The sequence below is a fragment of the Drosophila miranda genome, chromosome XR, assembly GCF_003369915.1.
Source record: "Drosophila miranda strain MSH22 chromosome XR, D.miranda_PacBio2.1, whole genome shotgun sequence".
Lineage (NCBI taxonomy): Eukaryota > Metazoa > Arthropoda > Insecta > Diptera > Drosophilidae > Drosophila > Drosophila miranda.
The window spans coordinates 26,161,996-26,176,390 of record NC_046674.1 but is presented as its reverse complement, the minus strand read 5'-3'; the positions used below and the strand labels follow the sequence as shown (position 1 = coordinate 26,176,390).

Genomic DNA, 14,395 nt, shown 5'->3' with positions numbered 1-14,395 from the left:
CCTCCGACTCATGCATCTATTCCGTTTTTGTATCTTTTGCAGATTGCCATCTGTGATGATTACAGCCTGCCCGTAGACTTTGTTAAAAAACGACCGTCCAGCTTCGATCCGTGCCTGGCGGAGGCGATACCAACGAACCCCGAGCACTGGATAGTCCCCAGTCCCCAGCAAACGGAGTTTGTAAGTCCACCATCACAGCACAACAGTCCCATCCACACAGCCACAGCCACAGCCACAACCTTCATGCCATTCGCATCCTTCAACCTTCATCATTAAGTGGGGAGGACCGACCAGTTGCCCGTGGAATGGGATGGCAATTAACTGCTGCTCTGGACAGCTAATTGATAAACTGCACGCTCCAGCAGCATCCACCATCCACGGTTCACAATTCAGCGACAGATCCATATTCAGATACAGATCCAGGAGGGAGGCTCAGCAAGGAGGCGTATCAGCAATGAAAATGCGTTAATGAAAAGGCATCGCCCTCTCCTTCGGCACTGCCAGTACTGCCAGCACTACTCCAGAGAACTCTGGGACTCCTGGGATCGTTGTACACGTAGATTAAGTTATTCTTAAGATTGCCATTGGTAATGTAGATCAAATGCCTGTCCTTCCGCTTAGATCTATCCTAGACACTCCACCGATATGTGTGGGAGCTTCATTTCACTAGATATACGCATGATGTGCTATTTGTCCCAATGCCAATCGAGTGCCCTTGCACTCCAGGGTATTCGGTAAGTCGTGCAGGCGTGCTTCCATGCTTGACGGCTTTCATCTTTGGCTGGCTTACGCGCAACGACAGGAGCAGTGCCAGTGGCAGGACAAACAAAGCGTTGCTCAAACAATGCACGGACTATTGGCTAAATATTGCAAAAAAACAAAAGAGCGAAACAGAAATACGAGGAACACACACAGACACAGACCATCGGCCATCGACAGAAAACAGCAAACAGCCAACAAACGGAGCGGAGCCCTGCGGCGGGACCTGATGCCTGGCCATAAAAAATGGCCACAGATATGGGAAAACATTAGGAGAGAGAATGAAGGAGACAAAACGAAAGAGAAGCAGCGTGGGAAGGTGGCAAGGAGGGAAAGAGAGAGGGGATAACCTCAGGCTGCAGCAAATGCGGGCCGTGCCACAAATCAAATACCCGACGATGCTGCCCCCCAAAGAATCTGCACCCAAGCCGCCATTTCATTCGTTTCGGGTTCTTCTTTTTGTTTGTGTGTGTTTTGTGTTTTTTATGGCCCATATGAAAATATTTGGTGTTTTGTTCTCCTTTTGCATATTGCCACTAAAAACGAAAATGAAAATGAAAGCAGCGCCGCATGAGGCACATAAAAAAGTGAAGGCAGGAGGCAGCAGGCAGCAGGCAAGGAGAAGTCTGTCTGTCTGCCACTTGAAATTCATTTTATTGAATTTTGTTTAGCTCCCGAAAGGAATGTGATTTGCTGAGATTTTTGCAGCGAGAGCAATGCAGGAGGGAATCGCGGAGGCAATGAGATCTGCGGCGACGGCCTTCACAGAGCTTCCAGTTTCCAGCTTCCAGAGGAATCTGCAGGCGGCAAATGCTCTTGTGCCCTGCCACAAAGGAGAATCACACGAATCAAAGAAAACAATCGATGGATGGTTAAATAAATCAAATTTGTAATGATCTTAACCATTTGCTATAAACAAAGTCGATAAAATGTGTCGATTGGTGTTCTGTGCTTGCAACAATTCGTGTTGATTTGTTGTTCTGTTTATTGATGCGACCCCCGATATTCAGAGCCCGAACCAGAGCCAACAGTGTCGAGTGTCGGTGCCATCCACAGCAGAGCCTTCAATCTGTAAATGGAAAAGTAGAGAAGGATTAATTCAATCCAATTCAAATTAATTAGTTCCCGACTCACACCAAGGTAGAGGCTGCTTATAGTTCGCTTCTTGGTTTATCTGCCCAATGAAGCTCTTGTCCAGGATGCCATCCCCTGTGCCTTGGGCCGGTTCCATCCTGCAATAGTTGTGCAAATGCGATTTCGAGAACGAGTTTTAATGCGACTGCGTGAGTGCGGTTGTGTGTGGTGGTGTGAGTGGTGGTGTGAGTGTGGGTGCCTGGAGGTATCATCCTCTCCTTTCATCCATCAGTGGAACAGGCCTGTACAGAAACACGGATCAGCGGATCCTGTATCCTACAGGGGAGGCAGGAGAAAACCGAAAGATTAAAATCGTTGAAGAGCCTCGACTGAGCTTTTGCTTTTTCCTCGTACTTATTTTGAGAATCATTTTTAGTGTAATTTTGTTTATTTTTGTTTGATTATTTTTTTTTTTAATGGTCCGGAAATTATTTTTCACTTTTTTAAAATTTGTTTGATTCAATTTTTTTCACTAAACAGAACAGAAAACAGAACACTGAAAATTTTGATGCTTCCCAGTCGAGGTCTGGGGACCGAATGAATATTTCCCAAAATATTTTCCCTACCAACAATTTTTCTATGCTTTTTATCGATTCCACAGCCTACTATATGAACATATCTCAGTTGTCGCAGTTGGAGATCGAAGTTGGCGAAGCGAATTGAATCGAATCGATAAAAGATTAGTGCTAATTGCTGGAAATTGTTGAAGGCTCCACAGAATGCGGTTAGTTAAATACTCCCGACTGTTGCCGGGTATCCCTAGTGCCATATCCATTCCGTGGTGGAATCCTGCCCCTGGCCTCTCCATTTGCCTCTTTCTACTGAAATAGGAGTATTCTCCGATTCATGCAGCAAATGGTCCAGCGTCTCCCTCTCGCTGTTAGTTTCGCACTGTCTCTGTCCGAAGGGCTCTCTACTCTCAGGCTTTCTCTTTCGCACTGGGGTGCATATGCATATGAGTATTAGAGGTGGAGTCACGAGGCGACACGGCACAGCACGACATGGCACGATGTGTGTTTGAAGGGCACGATATCTGGCAGATTAAATATCGATTATCGAAGAACTCCTCAACATCCGTTCAAAGTTGATTCCGATCGGCTCTTTAAAGATTACACAAAATTCAATCGTGTGGGAGAACTCTCGTCTCAAGCGCTCAGCCTTCTGCTGTTGTCACACGGGCCACTTGATGGGGCAGTAGTTGCACCGCCTTTTGAAAGATGCAGTCACTGCGTGCCAACCTCCAAAGGGGTAAAGGATCAATCGTGATAGAGTCGTGTTGGCTTGTCTCTGTTAGGAATGCCTATATTCCATTGGTATCCTGCGGCGCGATACATCGGATACACGATACCATCTCTAGCGTTTCTCTCTCACTCCCCCCGCACAATTATTAATGTAATTTTATCTTTTGACTTTTGTTTTGCGTAAACAGCAGGCTTGGGAGGCTTGGGAGGCATACGGATACCCCTCCTCATGCCGACGAGAGACGCGTGTCCATAGCCATGTGATGATGCCATAATGGCTTTCGCTCTTAGCATGTGTGCGTGTGCCTGTGCGTGTGTGTGTGTATGGGTGCGCCATTGTTGTTGCTATTTTTCCGTTTTGGCAAAAAACTCGCATATAAATGGAAAACGAGAAGCGGGCGATGCGACGCGACATTTTTGCGATATGTGGAACGCTGTTGAGTCTGGGTCTCCTGAAGTGTTTACTTGGCCAGAGGGGAAGGGTCTCCAGAGAGAGAGAGGAGAGTGAGGGGGGGGGGGGCCGCCTTTTACAGTTGCTGTTGCTGCTAGTATTACTCTCCATGGAGTAATATTCAGCGATAACTCAGCAAAAAAGAACAAAAAACTGAAAGTAGGAAGAAAAGTGAGCAAAACTCCGCCGCACACAAAGGCTCTATGTCCTCTATTTGAATGTGTACGTGTATGTGTGTGTGTGTGTGTTGCATGGTTTTTGTATATTTCAATAACTTAGGAGCTCTGAAACTCCGAATGAAACGCCAGAGGCAGAGGAGAGGCTGAGGAGGAGCCGCAGCTTAGATATCACTCATACGCCGCTTTGTCTGGCTGGAAGGCAGGATGCGGAATGCGGGCTGGGGCTGATGGGCCTGTTCTGCAATGATACCCTGTAGGCCGCAGATAGTACACAGGGATTGGGATCGCTTAGAAGAGACTGATGCAAGCGCCAACTTTCGAATGAACGAAGGCGGAGAACTGGCACTTTTATGGCCTAAATTCGTTTAGGAAAGTTGCCAAATCCAAGGCTGATGCTTAGTGCAGGTACAGGATGGAGGTGGCATTGTATATTTATAGGTATATTTTCAGAACTGAGCGATATCCTATCCATCCCACAGGAGACAGCAGTAGCAGTAGAAGGATTAGAAGGAGTGAAAGGAGTCCAAGAAGGAGGTGCTGTTGTTCTACATCAGCATTAGTCTTTAGGCAGACATTTCCTCATCTCATCAACTCTCTGCTCTCTTTCTCTCTCACTCTCTCCCGCTTTTTTATGTCTGTGTCTGTCTGGCCCCCCTTCTCACACGTACACCTCCATAAGGATTCCTCCTTTCATTTATTTGTAGTTGTATTTGTATTTGTATTTTTTTCATTAAAGTTGGCATAAAAATCATGTTGCTGCGGCAACAACATTCAGCAGACGACATTCCAGAGACAGAGAGTCCAACAGTTTTTCATTATTTGCCGCACACCCTGTTGCCCCTGTTGCCCGTGTTGCCCCTTCACCCTGTTACTCTGTTACCCTGTTACCCTCTGTTGCTCCTCACCCCACACTGATTGGTGCCGGGCAATCGTGCATGAGGAGATACGAGTACGAGTACGAGTACGAGTATCTATGGATATATGTATCCACAGATATGTATAAATGGTACGAGTACATGGGATGTATGGTGCATGAAGTATGTGTCTGCTTATATCGTATGTGGATAATCAAAGGCAAATATTTAAACGGCAAAACACTCGTTCAAACGAGAGTGGGGGATGGGTGCAACGGGGGGGGGGGGGGGGGGGGGGGGGGGGGGGGGAGGGGCTTAAGCACACATAGCACAAGAATAGCTCCAGCGAAGAACCAACGAACCCTAACAAGTCTCCCCGTGGCAGCCTGCCCCATGCCCCATGCCCCTACCCCAAACCCCTACTCCTACCACTGGCTAGCGCACAGGCAACCGCCATTATCAATCTGCCTTGCCTTTCCCATCGCTTTGAGACGGAGAACACGGCGCGGTGCGGCGCGGCGCGGAGGTTTCTGTGGCAACCAGCTTTTGTGCAACAAAAGGGAGGCAGCAGCAGCAGCAGCTATCTGCTGCATTGCATTCGGTTTCAAGTTCAAATTCATTAAAAATGGTTATCCAAGCAGCCTCTTCTGGTGCCTCCCCCTTCTGGTTCTCGGAGTCCTCCTCAATAGAGGAGGTCCTTATTTATGAGTTTCAATTAAAAATGTTTTTGGCGCACAATGACCTCCTGCTCCCACTCCACCTTCTGCCTTCCTGCCACTTCCTGTGTCGTCTGTGGCCAAACATCAATTTCCGCTCAACAAGAATATGGATGTAGGATGTAGGATGTAGGATGTGGGATTTGAGATGTGGGATGTTGGATGTGGGATGTGGTCTGGGATGACCGTGTAAGCGGAAATTTATTTTTAACATTATGACCAGAATCCGAACGCACAGGGCGAGCATGAGGATGAGATTATGACTGTCTCATAATTTGCACACATTAGGATCCTGTTAATGTCAGTTTTGTAATTTGTCAGGCTTGCGGCAAAGGAACTAGATCGAGGAAACCACTGCCCAAGTAGCTACACAATCAAACGACGGATGTTGTGACTACTAAGGGATTGATGTGGAAAGAGGCAGGGGGATGGGATGGCACTCTTGGGGAACGAAGCAAATGCAAGGCCCACTGGCCAGTGGATGGGTTCGTTCATCAGAGGAATACTTCTCACAATCGAACAAATGAGCGAATTCAGAAGAATAGAAAAATGAGAAAATACTACCGCATGATAAACGATAAACATGAGATTATGTTTCGAACTCTGAGGAATTTTGCAATTTCTATCGCCTTCCAGAGTTTCAGCTTAATTTAATTTGAGTAATTTGAGTGAAATGCTCCTCATTTCTAGATTTGTATCATATTGTAACTAAGTAAGCCCTGAGAAATTCATATCAAAGCAGCAGGCAGGAGGCATAAAAAATTCTGTCTGGTCTAGCTCCCGAAAGGAATGTGATTTGCTGAGATTTTTGCAGCGAGAGCAATGCAGGAGGGAATCGCGGAGGCAATGAGATCTGCGGCGACGGCCTTCACAGAGCTTCCAGTTTCCAGCTTCCAGAGGAATCTGCAGGCGGCAAATGCTCTTGTGCCCTGCCACAAAGGAGAATCACACGAATCAAAGAAAACAATCGATGGATGGTTAAATAAATCAAATTTTTAATGATCTTAACCATTTGCTATAAACAAAGTCGATAAAATGTGTCGATTGGTGTTCTGTGCTTGCAACAATTCGTGTTGATTTGTTGTTCTGTTTATTGATGCGACCCCCGATATTCAGAGCCCGAACCAGAGCCAACAGTGTCGAGTGTCGGTGCCATCCACAGCACAGCCTTCAATCTGTAAATGGAAAAGTAGAGAAGGATTAATTCAATCCAATTCAAATTAATTAGTTCCCGACTCACCAAGGTAGAGGCTGCTTATAGTTCGCTTCTTGGTTTATCTGCCCAATGAAGCTCTTGTCCAGGATGCCATCCCCTGTGCCTTGGGCCGGTTCCATCCTGCAATAGTTGTGCAAATGCGATTTCGAGAACGAGTTTTAATGCGACTGCGTGAGTGCGGTTGTGTGTGGTGGTGTGAGTGGTGGTGTGAGTGTGGGTGCCTGGAGGTATCATCCTCTCCTTTCATCCATCTGTGGAACAGGCCTGTACAGAAACACGGATCAGCGGATCCTGTATCCTACAGGGGAGGCAGGAGAAAACCGAAAGATTAAAATCGTTGAAGAGCCTCGACTGAGCTTTTGCTTTTTCCTCGTACTTATTTTGAGAATCATTTTTAGTGTAATTTTGTTTATTTTTGTTTGATTATTTTTTTTTTCAATAGTCCGGAAATTATTTTTCACTTTTTTAAAATTAGTTTGATTCAATTTTTTTCACTAAACAGAACAGAAAACAGAACACTGAAAATTTTGATGCTTCCCAGTCGAGGCCTGGGGACCGAATGAATATTCCCCAAAATATTTTCCCTACCAAAAATTTTTCTATGCTTTTGTTCGATTCCACAGCCTACTATATGAACATATATGTATCTCAGTTGTGAAATCCGGTGCGCATTTTCGGGTTTGGTTGCAGATCGGAGATAGCCTTGCAGATCTATTCATCTGTGTATGCTTATATATTTTGAGGAATAGTGGTGTCCTTTGGATCGGAGATGCGTTCTGCCTTTGGCTTGGGGATGGGGATGGCTGATTGTTAGTGTGGTGTGGTGTGGTGTGGTGCACCATCTAAGGGAAAACATACAATCGCTGCAAACGAGTTTCCATTTGCATTTGCCTTTGTCTTTCCCTCTTCCCTTCTCGCTTCTTCCTTCTCCCCATTCCCTTCAATTAAATGCCAACAAATTGGAAATTGAAATGCAAATCAAATTAGTTGCAAACAAATGCTAATGGCGCCTCCCCGACCGCAACCCAATCTTCTTTTTATTTCCGACAGCTGCCATTCGGAGAAGCCCAACAAGCGACGCAGCAACCTTCAGCAGCAGCAGCAGCAGCGGCAGCGGCAGCACCGCCTCTACCGCCGCCACCGCTTTGCCCGGTCCCCTCGGCCACTTTGCCCATTCAGCAGCCGCCAACGGCAGCGGCAGCATCTGCAGCAGCAGCAGCAGCAGCAGCAACCCACCAGCAGCAGCAGCAGCAGCAGCAGCTGAACAACAACAACAACAACACGCACATCGGCAACCACTCGGTGCACCAGCAGCAGCAGCAGCACCTCCACAACAACACCACCAACAACAACAACACGTTGCCAGTTGGGGCACAACAAGTGCAGCAGCAGCTACAGCATCGTGCAACATTGCAACATCCGCCGCTGCCCAACAGCAACATCAAGCAGGCCTCCGTGAAGCTGATCGAAGGCTACTCCGATCCGAAGGACACGCGCCACCAGAGCGGCAACGGCCACCACAAGAAGGTGTACCACAAGAAGGCTAAGCGCCGCACGGCCCCGAGCCACAAGCGCCACCAACAGCAGCAGCAGCAGCAACAGCAGCCGCAGCAGTTGCAACATACATTGCAGCAGCGGCATTCCACGTACAACAACAACAACGACCAGCAGCACCAGCGGAAGGATAAACGGAACAGCCACTACGATTCGGGTGAGTGTGAGTGTGCCCCACGAGGCACGAGGCCCGAGGCTGCGTACCAGCAGAAGGGAAAAATTGATGTGGAGGGCATTATTTTAATTATAAGAACAAAATAGCTGTCTGCCCCTCCCTCGAATAACTTGCGAGTATTCCAAGAAACTTGCAACCAAATGAAAAGTTGTCGGGGTTCATTAGGCGCGTAACTAGTTGAAGAGCGGAAAAGCGGAAAAGTGAAGGAGCAGCAGGAGTAGGAGCACGAGCAGGCCTTCACTGAAGGCCAAGGCATAGACATTGGCCTCTCAACAGGCTGGAGGCAGGAGACACGAGGCTGGGGGCAGGAGGCAGGAGGCAGGTGCCACCTTAAGTGGATGGCAATTAAGTGGAGCCTCAGCCCGAGCCCGAGATGCGGTGCAAGTTTCTCGCCTGCGATGCAGACACTTTTGCCGCAGAGGCAGCTTCGATTAGCCAAGCGGAAAATGGAAAATGGCAGGCTCTGCTCTACTCTTTCCTGGGGCCAGAGTCAGGCTAAGAGTCATTCAGGACTTTGGCATTAGAATGGAAGGATACTAGCAGAAGGAGGGAGGCTGCTTCGGGGTTTAACCAACCGCCAAATAGACTACTGCGGCAGCGACGACGTGGCTCAAGGCCACAGTTGCCACAGTTGCCACAGTTGCCACAGGGCCGCCATGCCGCAGTGCCGTCTCCGTTGCTCCGCGACTTAATTAGAAACTGTCAGCGATGTCAGCAGTGTGTTAACTTTCTCCCTTTCTTCTCCCCCCGCAGACTCCTCTGCGCCCAAGTCCTCCGACGAGGAGGCGGACATAGACGAGGAGGCCGATCAGCCCCAGAAGCAGCAGCCACAGCAGGCTCCATCCCAGGCTGCAGCGCCGGGAACAACTCCTGGAGCGGTGGTTCTCAATTCGCCGGACTCCATATCGGACGATCTGGTGCGCCCGCTGCCGCCCCAACTGCAGCGGAGTCCACGAAAGCTGACCGTCGCCCCGGCAGCAGAGTACAGCAAGCGCCAGCCTTCGCCCTACTACTACTCCGATCTTCTCAAGAGCCGCGACAAGGACAAGGACAAGGACAAGGACAGGGACAAGGACAAGGAGGCCAAGCAGAAGTGCCGCCAGTCGACGGCCAGCGAGCCGCCGCAGCTGAGAGCGGAGCTTCCGTGCCTGGGTGGTTACCGCAAGAGCTCCAGCTTGGATGTGCCCCAGCAGGAGCACGGAGAGGAGCCGCAGCCATCAGGAGCAGCAGCAGCAGCAGGAGTAGAAGACAGCGACCAGGACAACGACAACAAGGACAACAACGACGACCACGAGCACAGGGAGGTCGAGGGAGTCCGAGAGGGAGAGGAGCGGACAGCGGACAACGATCGTCTCGAGGAAGAAGAGGGGTCCGAGGAGGCACCCGGCGGCGACCAGTCGACGCCCAAGCGCTACAGCTTCACGGAGGAGGGTGTGCACATCATCCGGTGCGAGACGCCCAGCACCAGCACCTCGGAGGAGTCCGACTGCAGCGAGTGCCTCAAGCGGCGCGAGTGGCATGCCCGGGCTCTGGCCCTAGTCCGCAAGACCTGCAACGTCCAGCCGCGCCACGACTCCCAGTCCCAGTCGCAGTCGCAGTCCCATCCCGATCCATCCACTGGGAGCGAGCTCCATCTGCAGCTGCAACACTGCGACGCCGGCGAGGGGGAACTGCTCAAGTGCTGTCCCCCGCCTCCTGCGAGCGCCAACGCCCCGAATCCCACAGCCGCGACCCGCGACCCAGCAGAGCCTTCGGCGCCGATGCCACCGCACCGTCTGCTCGGACCAGCAGCCGTGTGCGGAGCCTGTGTAGCCGCCCCCCCAGCCGGAGCCGGAGGAGGAGCTGGAGGTGGACTGAGCGATGAGCCGGAGGAGGAGCTCGAGGAGTACTTCCGGCCGCGCAGCATCTTCTACGTGCATCCGCATGGCGTCCACGAGTGCGCCGAGTGCGCCCCGATCCCAATCCCGATCCCGCTGCCCCTGCCGCTGCCACTGGCCCGTCCCGAGAAGCTGCCACTGAGCCTCAGCGGACACTCAGCCGCGCAGTCCGTCAACACGCTCGATCTCTACGGGGACGACGAGCGCGAGGAGGAGGAGGACGACGACGACGACGACGACGACGTCGAGGAAGACGAAGACGACGACGAGGACGACCCGGACTCGGACATAATGACCAGCCGCAGGCGGCAGATCTACGAGACGGCCTTCGACTGCAAGATAGCCAAGTCGGACGACGACCTGGACGAGGTGGACCGCATCACCAACCACTCGGTGCTCCTCCAGCTGAGCAACGGCAACGGCAACAGCGAGACCGTCGCGGCGGCTACGGCTGCAGCCTCGGCCGCCAAGGCCAAGAGCCGCCTCGAGTGCAAGCGAACAAAGAACTCCAAGAACCAGGCCCTCCAGGAGCAGAACAGCGATGGCCATGGCCACGCCCACGCCCACGTCCAGGTGCACCAGGTGCAGGCGGAACTGGGAAATCTGAAGCTCGAGGAACGGGATCACCAGAATCAGAACCAGAGCAGCGACCCAGTGGCGGTGGCGGCGCCGGTAGGAAGTGGAGCCAGTGCCTCCAGCACGCAGCAGCTGCCGGTGCGGGGCTACACGCCCTCGCCGCCCTCGACGGCACCACTGCCTATGAAATTTCCCGGAAAGCAGGAGCGCTACATGAACAGCATCAAGAGCGCCCCCAACCTGCCCGCCGCCAATCCGGCGCATCCGCGACTGCGCGACCTGCGCCTTCCCCTCCAGGGGATGCGTCTCCAGCAGCCGCAGCAGCAGCAGCTGTGCGCCTCCAGTAACGACAACAGCCTCACCGACAGCGCCTACGTGAATCCGCCCTCGACCAACTCGAACTCCGCCTCGGCCGGGGCCTCGGCCTCCGCTTCAGTGTCCGTCACCGCTTCCGCCTCGGCTGCCGCCCGGCGGCCGCGCTCCTTTGTGCTGGAGTCGGGTCGAGTCCTGGAACTGCGGCGCAGCGCCCAGCCCCACCCGCAGCAGCAGCGCCAGCACCACCACCACCACCATCACCATGCCGCAGGCGTATCGGCCGGACGTCGCACCCGCCATGGCCACGGCCACGGCCAGGCGCAGGGTCAGGGGCACAACTACAGCTCCACGGAGTCCATAGCCACCTCGAGCAGCGGGGGCAGCATGGAGTCGCTGCGCTCGAGCACCAGCGAGGGCAACCGGAGCACCTCCAGCTCGGAGTCGCGCCACTCGAGCTCCCTCAGCTCCCACAGCTCGGAGAGCGGCAGCTGCAGCTCCAGCGTGGCCTACCCGCTGCGGCCGGCGCCGCTCTTGCTGCACTCCAAGCTGCACATCCTCAGTCCCATCTCGGACAAGTCCTCGCAGGAGCCGGCCTCGGCCAGTGCTTCCGAACAGTCGCAGCAGCCGTCCCAGACCCAGTCGCAGGCCCCAGTCCAGGAGGAGCACGAGGCCCTCGTGGCGGGCACCTCCACCTCCGCCGGCGCCGGCGCCACCTCCGCTCCGCTTTCGTCCAAGCAGCAGCGCAACCAGCGGGGAGGAGGAGCGGCGCCCAACAAGGCGCTGCTGCACCTGGCCGACGAGCTGCTCGGCTCCGACAGCGGCATCTCGCTCCACTCGCGGGAGGAGGGCAAGCCGCCGCCGGCCCTGGCCCTGCAGCGCCTCACGCTGCCCAAGCTGCCCAAGCTGCAGCTCATTGGAGCAGAGCCCGCCAGCCAGGGAGCTGGCGGCGGATCCTCGGCAGCAGGCAGCTCGGGCACGGGCACTACTGCCGGTGGAGGGGGAGGATCTGCATCGGCATCAGGATCGGGCAACGTTGGCATACCGCAGGAGCTGCGCGACCTGCCCTTCGACATGCCAAAGCTGCGGCGCCGCAAGACGCTGCAGCAGGAGGCGGCCTGCACCTCCGGCAGCGCCACCTCGGTGGACCTGGGCGAGCTGCCCTTCGACATGCCCAAATTGCGGCGGCGCCTGCGCGCCAACCAGGCGGAGATCAACAACCTGCTGATGCACAGCACCGAGTCCAGTGGCATCTCGCAGGCCTCCTCCAGCCACTCGATGCGGGAGGATCAGAAGTTGGCCAGCAAGCTGGGTAGGATATAGCCATCGATGTCGCATATCATTCTCCCACTCACTCTCACACTGCCCACTTTGTACCCCCAGATACAGCCCTGTTCCGGCAGAACCTTACGCTGAATCTGAACGAGCCGCGGCAGGCCACCAAACAGTTCGGCAGCCTCGACCTGCGGGGCCTCAACAGCACCAAGGAGCTGAACATGAATCTCTGCCAGGGCTATGTGACGGCCGTGGATCTGATTGATGTCAGCATACCACTGGAGCGGCAGGGGTAAGGGATACAGAGATGCTACTGCTATCAGTCGAATGAATCTCGATCATAATTGCGTGAATATTTTGGCATTGCAGTTGGTACCACGGCGCCATTACGCGCATCGAGGCGGAGACGACGCTCCGTCCGCTGTCGGAGGGCTCTTTTCTGGTGCGGAACTGCGAGTCCACCAAGCAGGATTACTCCCTCTCTCTCAAGTGAGTGTGTGTGTGGTCCACGACCCAATGAGTACTGTGACCCAAAGGCTAATCGCTCTCTATATCCGTTTGTGCCACCAGGGGAGCCAAGGGCTTCATGCATATGCGGATTCAGCGGAACGAAACGGGCCAGTACATCCTAGGCCAGTTCAGTCGTCCCTTCGATACAGTGCCGGACATGATCCGTCACTTCTGCCTCAACCGGCTGCCAGTGCGCGGTGCCGAGCACATGTGTCTGATCGAGCCGGTCATTGCGCAGCTGCTCTAGGAGGGAGGTCCTCGTGGTCCCAGTGGAGGAGCAGCAGTCATCGCGATGATCATCGCGGAAGGAAACCAAACAGAATTACATATTAATAGCATATAGAGTATAAAGGATATAAAACATACGTATGCACTAGTTATATGCATATATGCGTATATGCGATAGTTTTAAACGCAACTTGCAATTCTTTTTCTTCCCATGTTTTTTTTTTTTGTTTGTTGTTTTTGCATCAAGTCTTTGTATATCGGATAAACGATCTACGAAACAGCAAGAAACACCAACCCCTCCCACACACCCCCTCTGACACACAAACACGAACTATTGTAGTTTAGCGTTTAAAGTACGTAGCACATTCAGACAATACCAGCAAATGACAAAAAAAAAAAACAAAAAACAGAACGATATTTATATAGAAGGCATATATACAAGCATGACATGATGATATATACAACCATATATAGTATATTCACGTATATATATATATATATATATTGATATTGATATTGATATAAAAGAGCACTTGACAACAGTTGCTAGATGTAGTACAGTGCGGACACACACACACACGATACGATACGGTACAGAGAAGAACGAGAACAACATTTTTTTAGATGTGTTTACACAGACAGCAGCAACAGCAGCATCAGTAGGATACGATGGGACTACTCATGAAAAAAGGAGTAGCCAAAAGAGAGCAATTCACGTTTAGCTAGAGGTTTATCGTAGATCGTACACAGATCGTACTACTTATCGATCGATACTTAAGCAACTTAAGAAACTTTCTGTAGCACACACTCCACACACCAAACACACTTCTTACACACCCATGCCTCCACTGGAGGAGCAGGAGCCGGAGCCCTCTCTGGCTGTATTTCGGTTGCGATTTCCGTGTGGCATGGGGCACGGATCATCGCTTAGGGCACGATTACTAAGAACTAAGAACAGTTTCCAGTTTCAGCAAGCAACTATAAAAATTTGTTGATTAATTTTATGTTACGACGAGGAAAAGGAAAACAGAGACGAGAGCGGGAACGAGAACGAATCTTAAATATGTATATCTACGAGTAACGAGTAACTTTAGCAAGGAGGAGCCATTGTGTCATTTTTTTTTTTGTCTTAGCTGTAGGTCAGAGGTAGAGTAGAGTAGAGGAGGACTCTCTCGTACGCAGAAGTATGACGCTCAAAGCGCTTTCGGTTGATGGATCGAATCGATGAATGAATGAATGTAGATGGAGAGATGGATAACGGATTATGGATGATGGATGATAGATGGACGGGGCAAGGATATAGCAACGCATATGAAAGTCGGTTTTAAGTGTTAGTTT

The 14,395-nt window shown here is 52.0% G+C and overlaps 1 protein-coding gene and 2 long non-coding RNA genes across 4 annotated transcripts in view; 1 reads left to right on the top strand and 2 right to left on the bottom strand.

Moving 5' to 3' along the window:
* LOC108153079 overlaps nt 1–13,457 on the top strand; it is a 62,076-nt gene extending 48,619 nt beyond the window's left edge. For both annotated transcript variants that reach the window (XM_033386326.1, XM_017282862.2), the window contains exons 5-10: nt 43–180; nt 7,601–8,261; nt 9,033–12,356; nt 12,428–12,611; nt 12,689–12,808; nt 12,890–13,457. In XM_033386326.1, the coding sequence (XP_033242217.1) occupies nt 43–180; nt 7,601–8,261; nt 9,033–12,356; nt 12,428–12,611; nt 12,689–12,808; nt 12,890–13,076 (4,614 nt within the window). In that variant the 3' untranslated portion in view covers nt 13,077–13,457. The remainder of the gene's footprint in view (nt 1–42; nt 181–7,600; nt 8,262–9,032; nt 12,357–12,427; nt 12,612–12,688; nt 12,809–12,889) is intronic.
* On the bottom strand, nt 1,704–2,443 carry LOC108153082. Its single transcript, XR_004471280.1, has 3 exons — nt 2,248–2,443; nt 1,896–2,169; nt 1,704–1,828 (listed from the first exon to the last, which is right to left on the bottom strand). It is a non-coding gene; the product is annotated as an uncharacterized LOC108153082 (long non-coding RNA).
* Nucleotides 6,308–7,125, bottom strand: LOC117186149. Its single transcript, XR_004471281.1, has 3 exons — nt 6,927–7,125; nt 6,575–6,848; nt 6,308–6,509 (listed from the first exon to the last, which is right to left on the bottom strand). It is a non-coding gene; the product is annotated as an uncharacterized LOC117186149 (long non-coding RNA).
* Nucleotides 13,458–14,395: the final 938 nt, after the last annotated feature.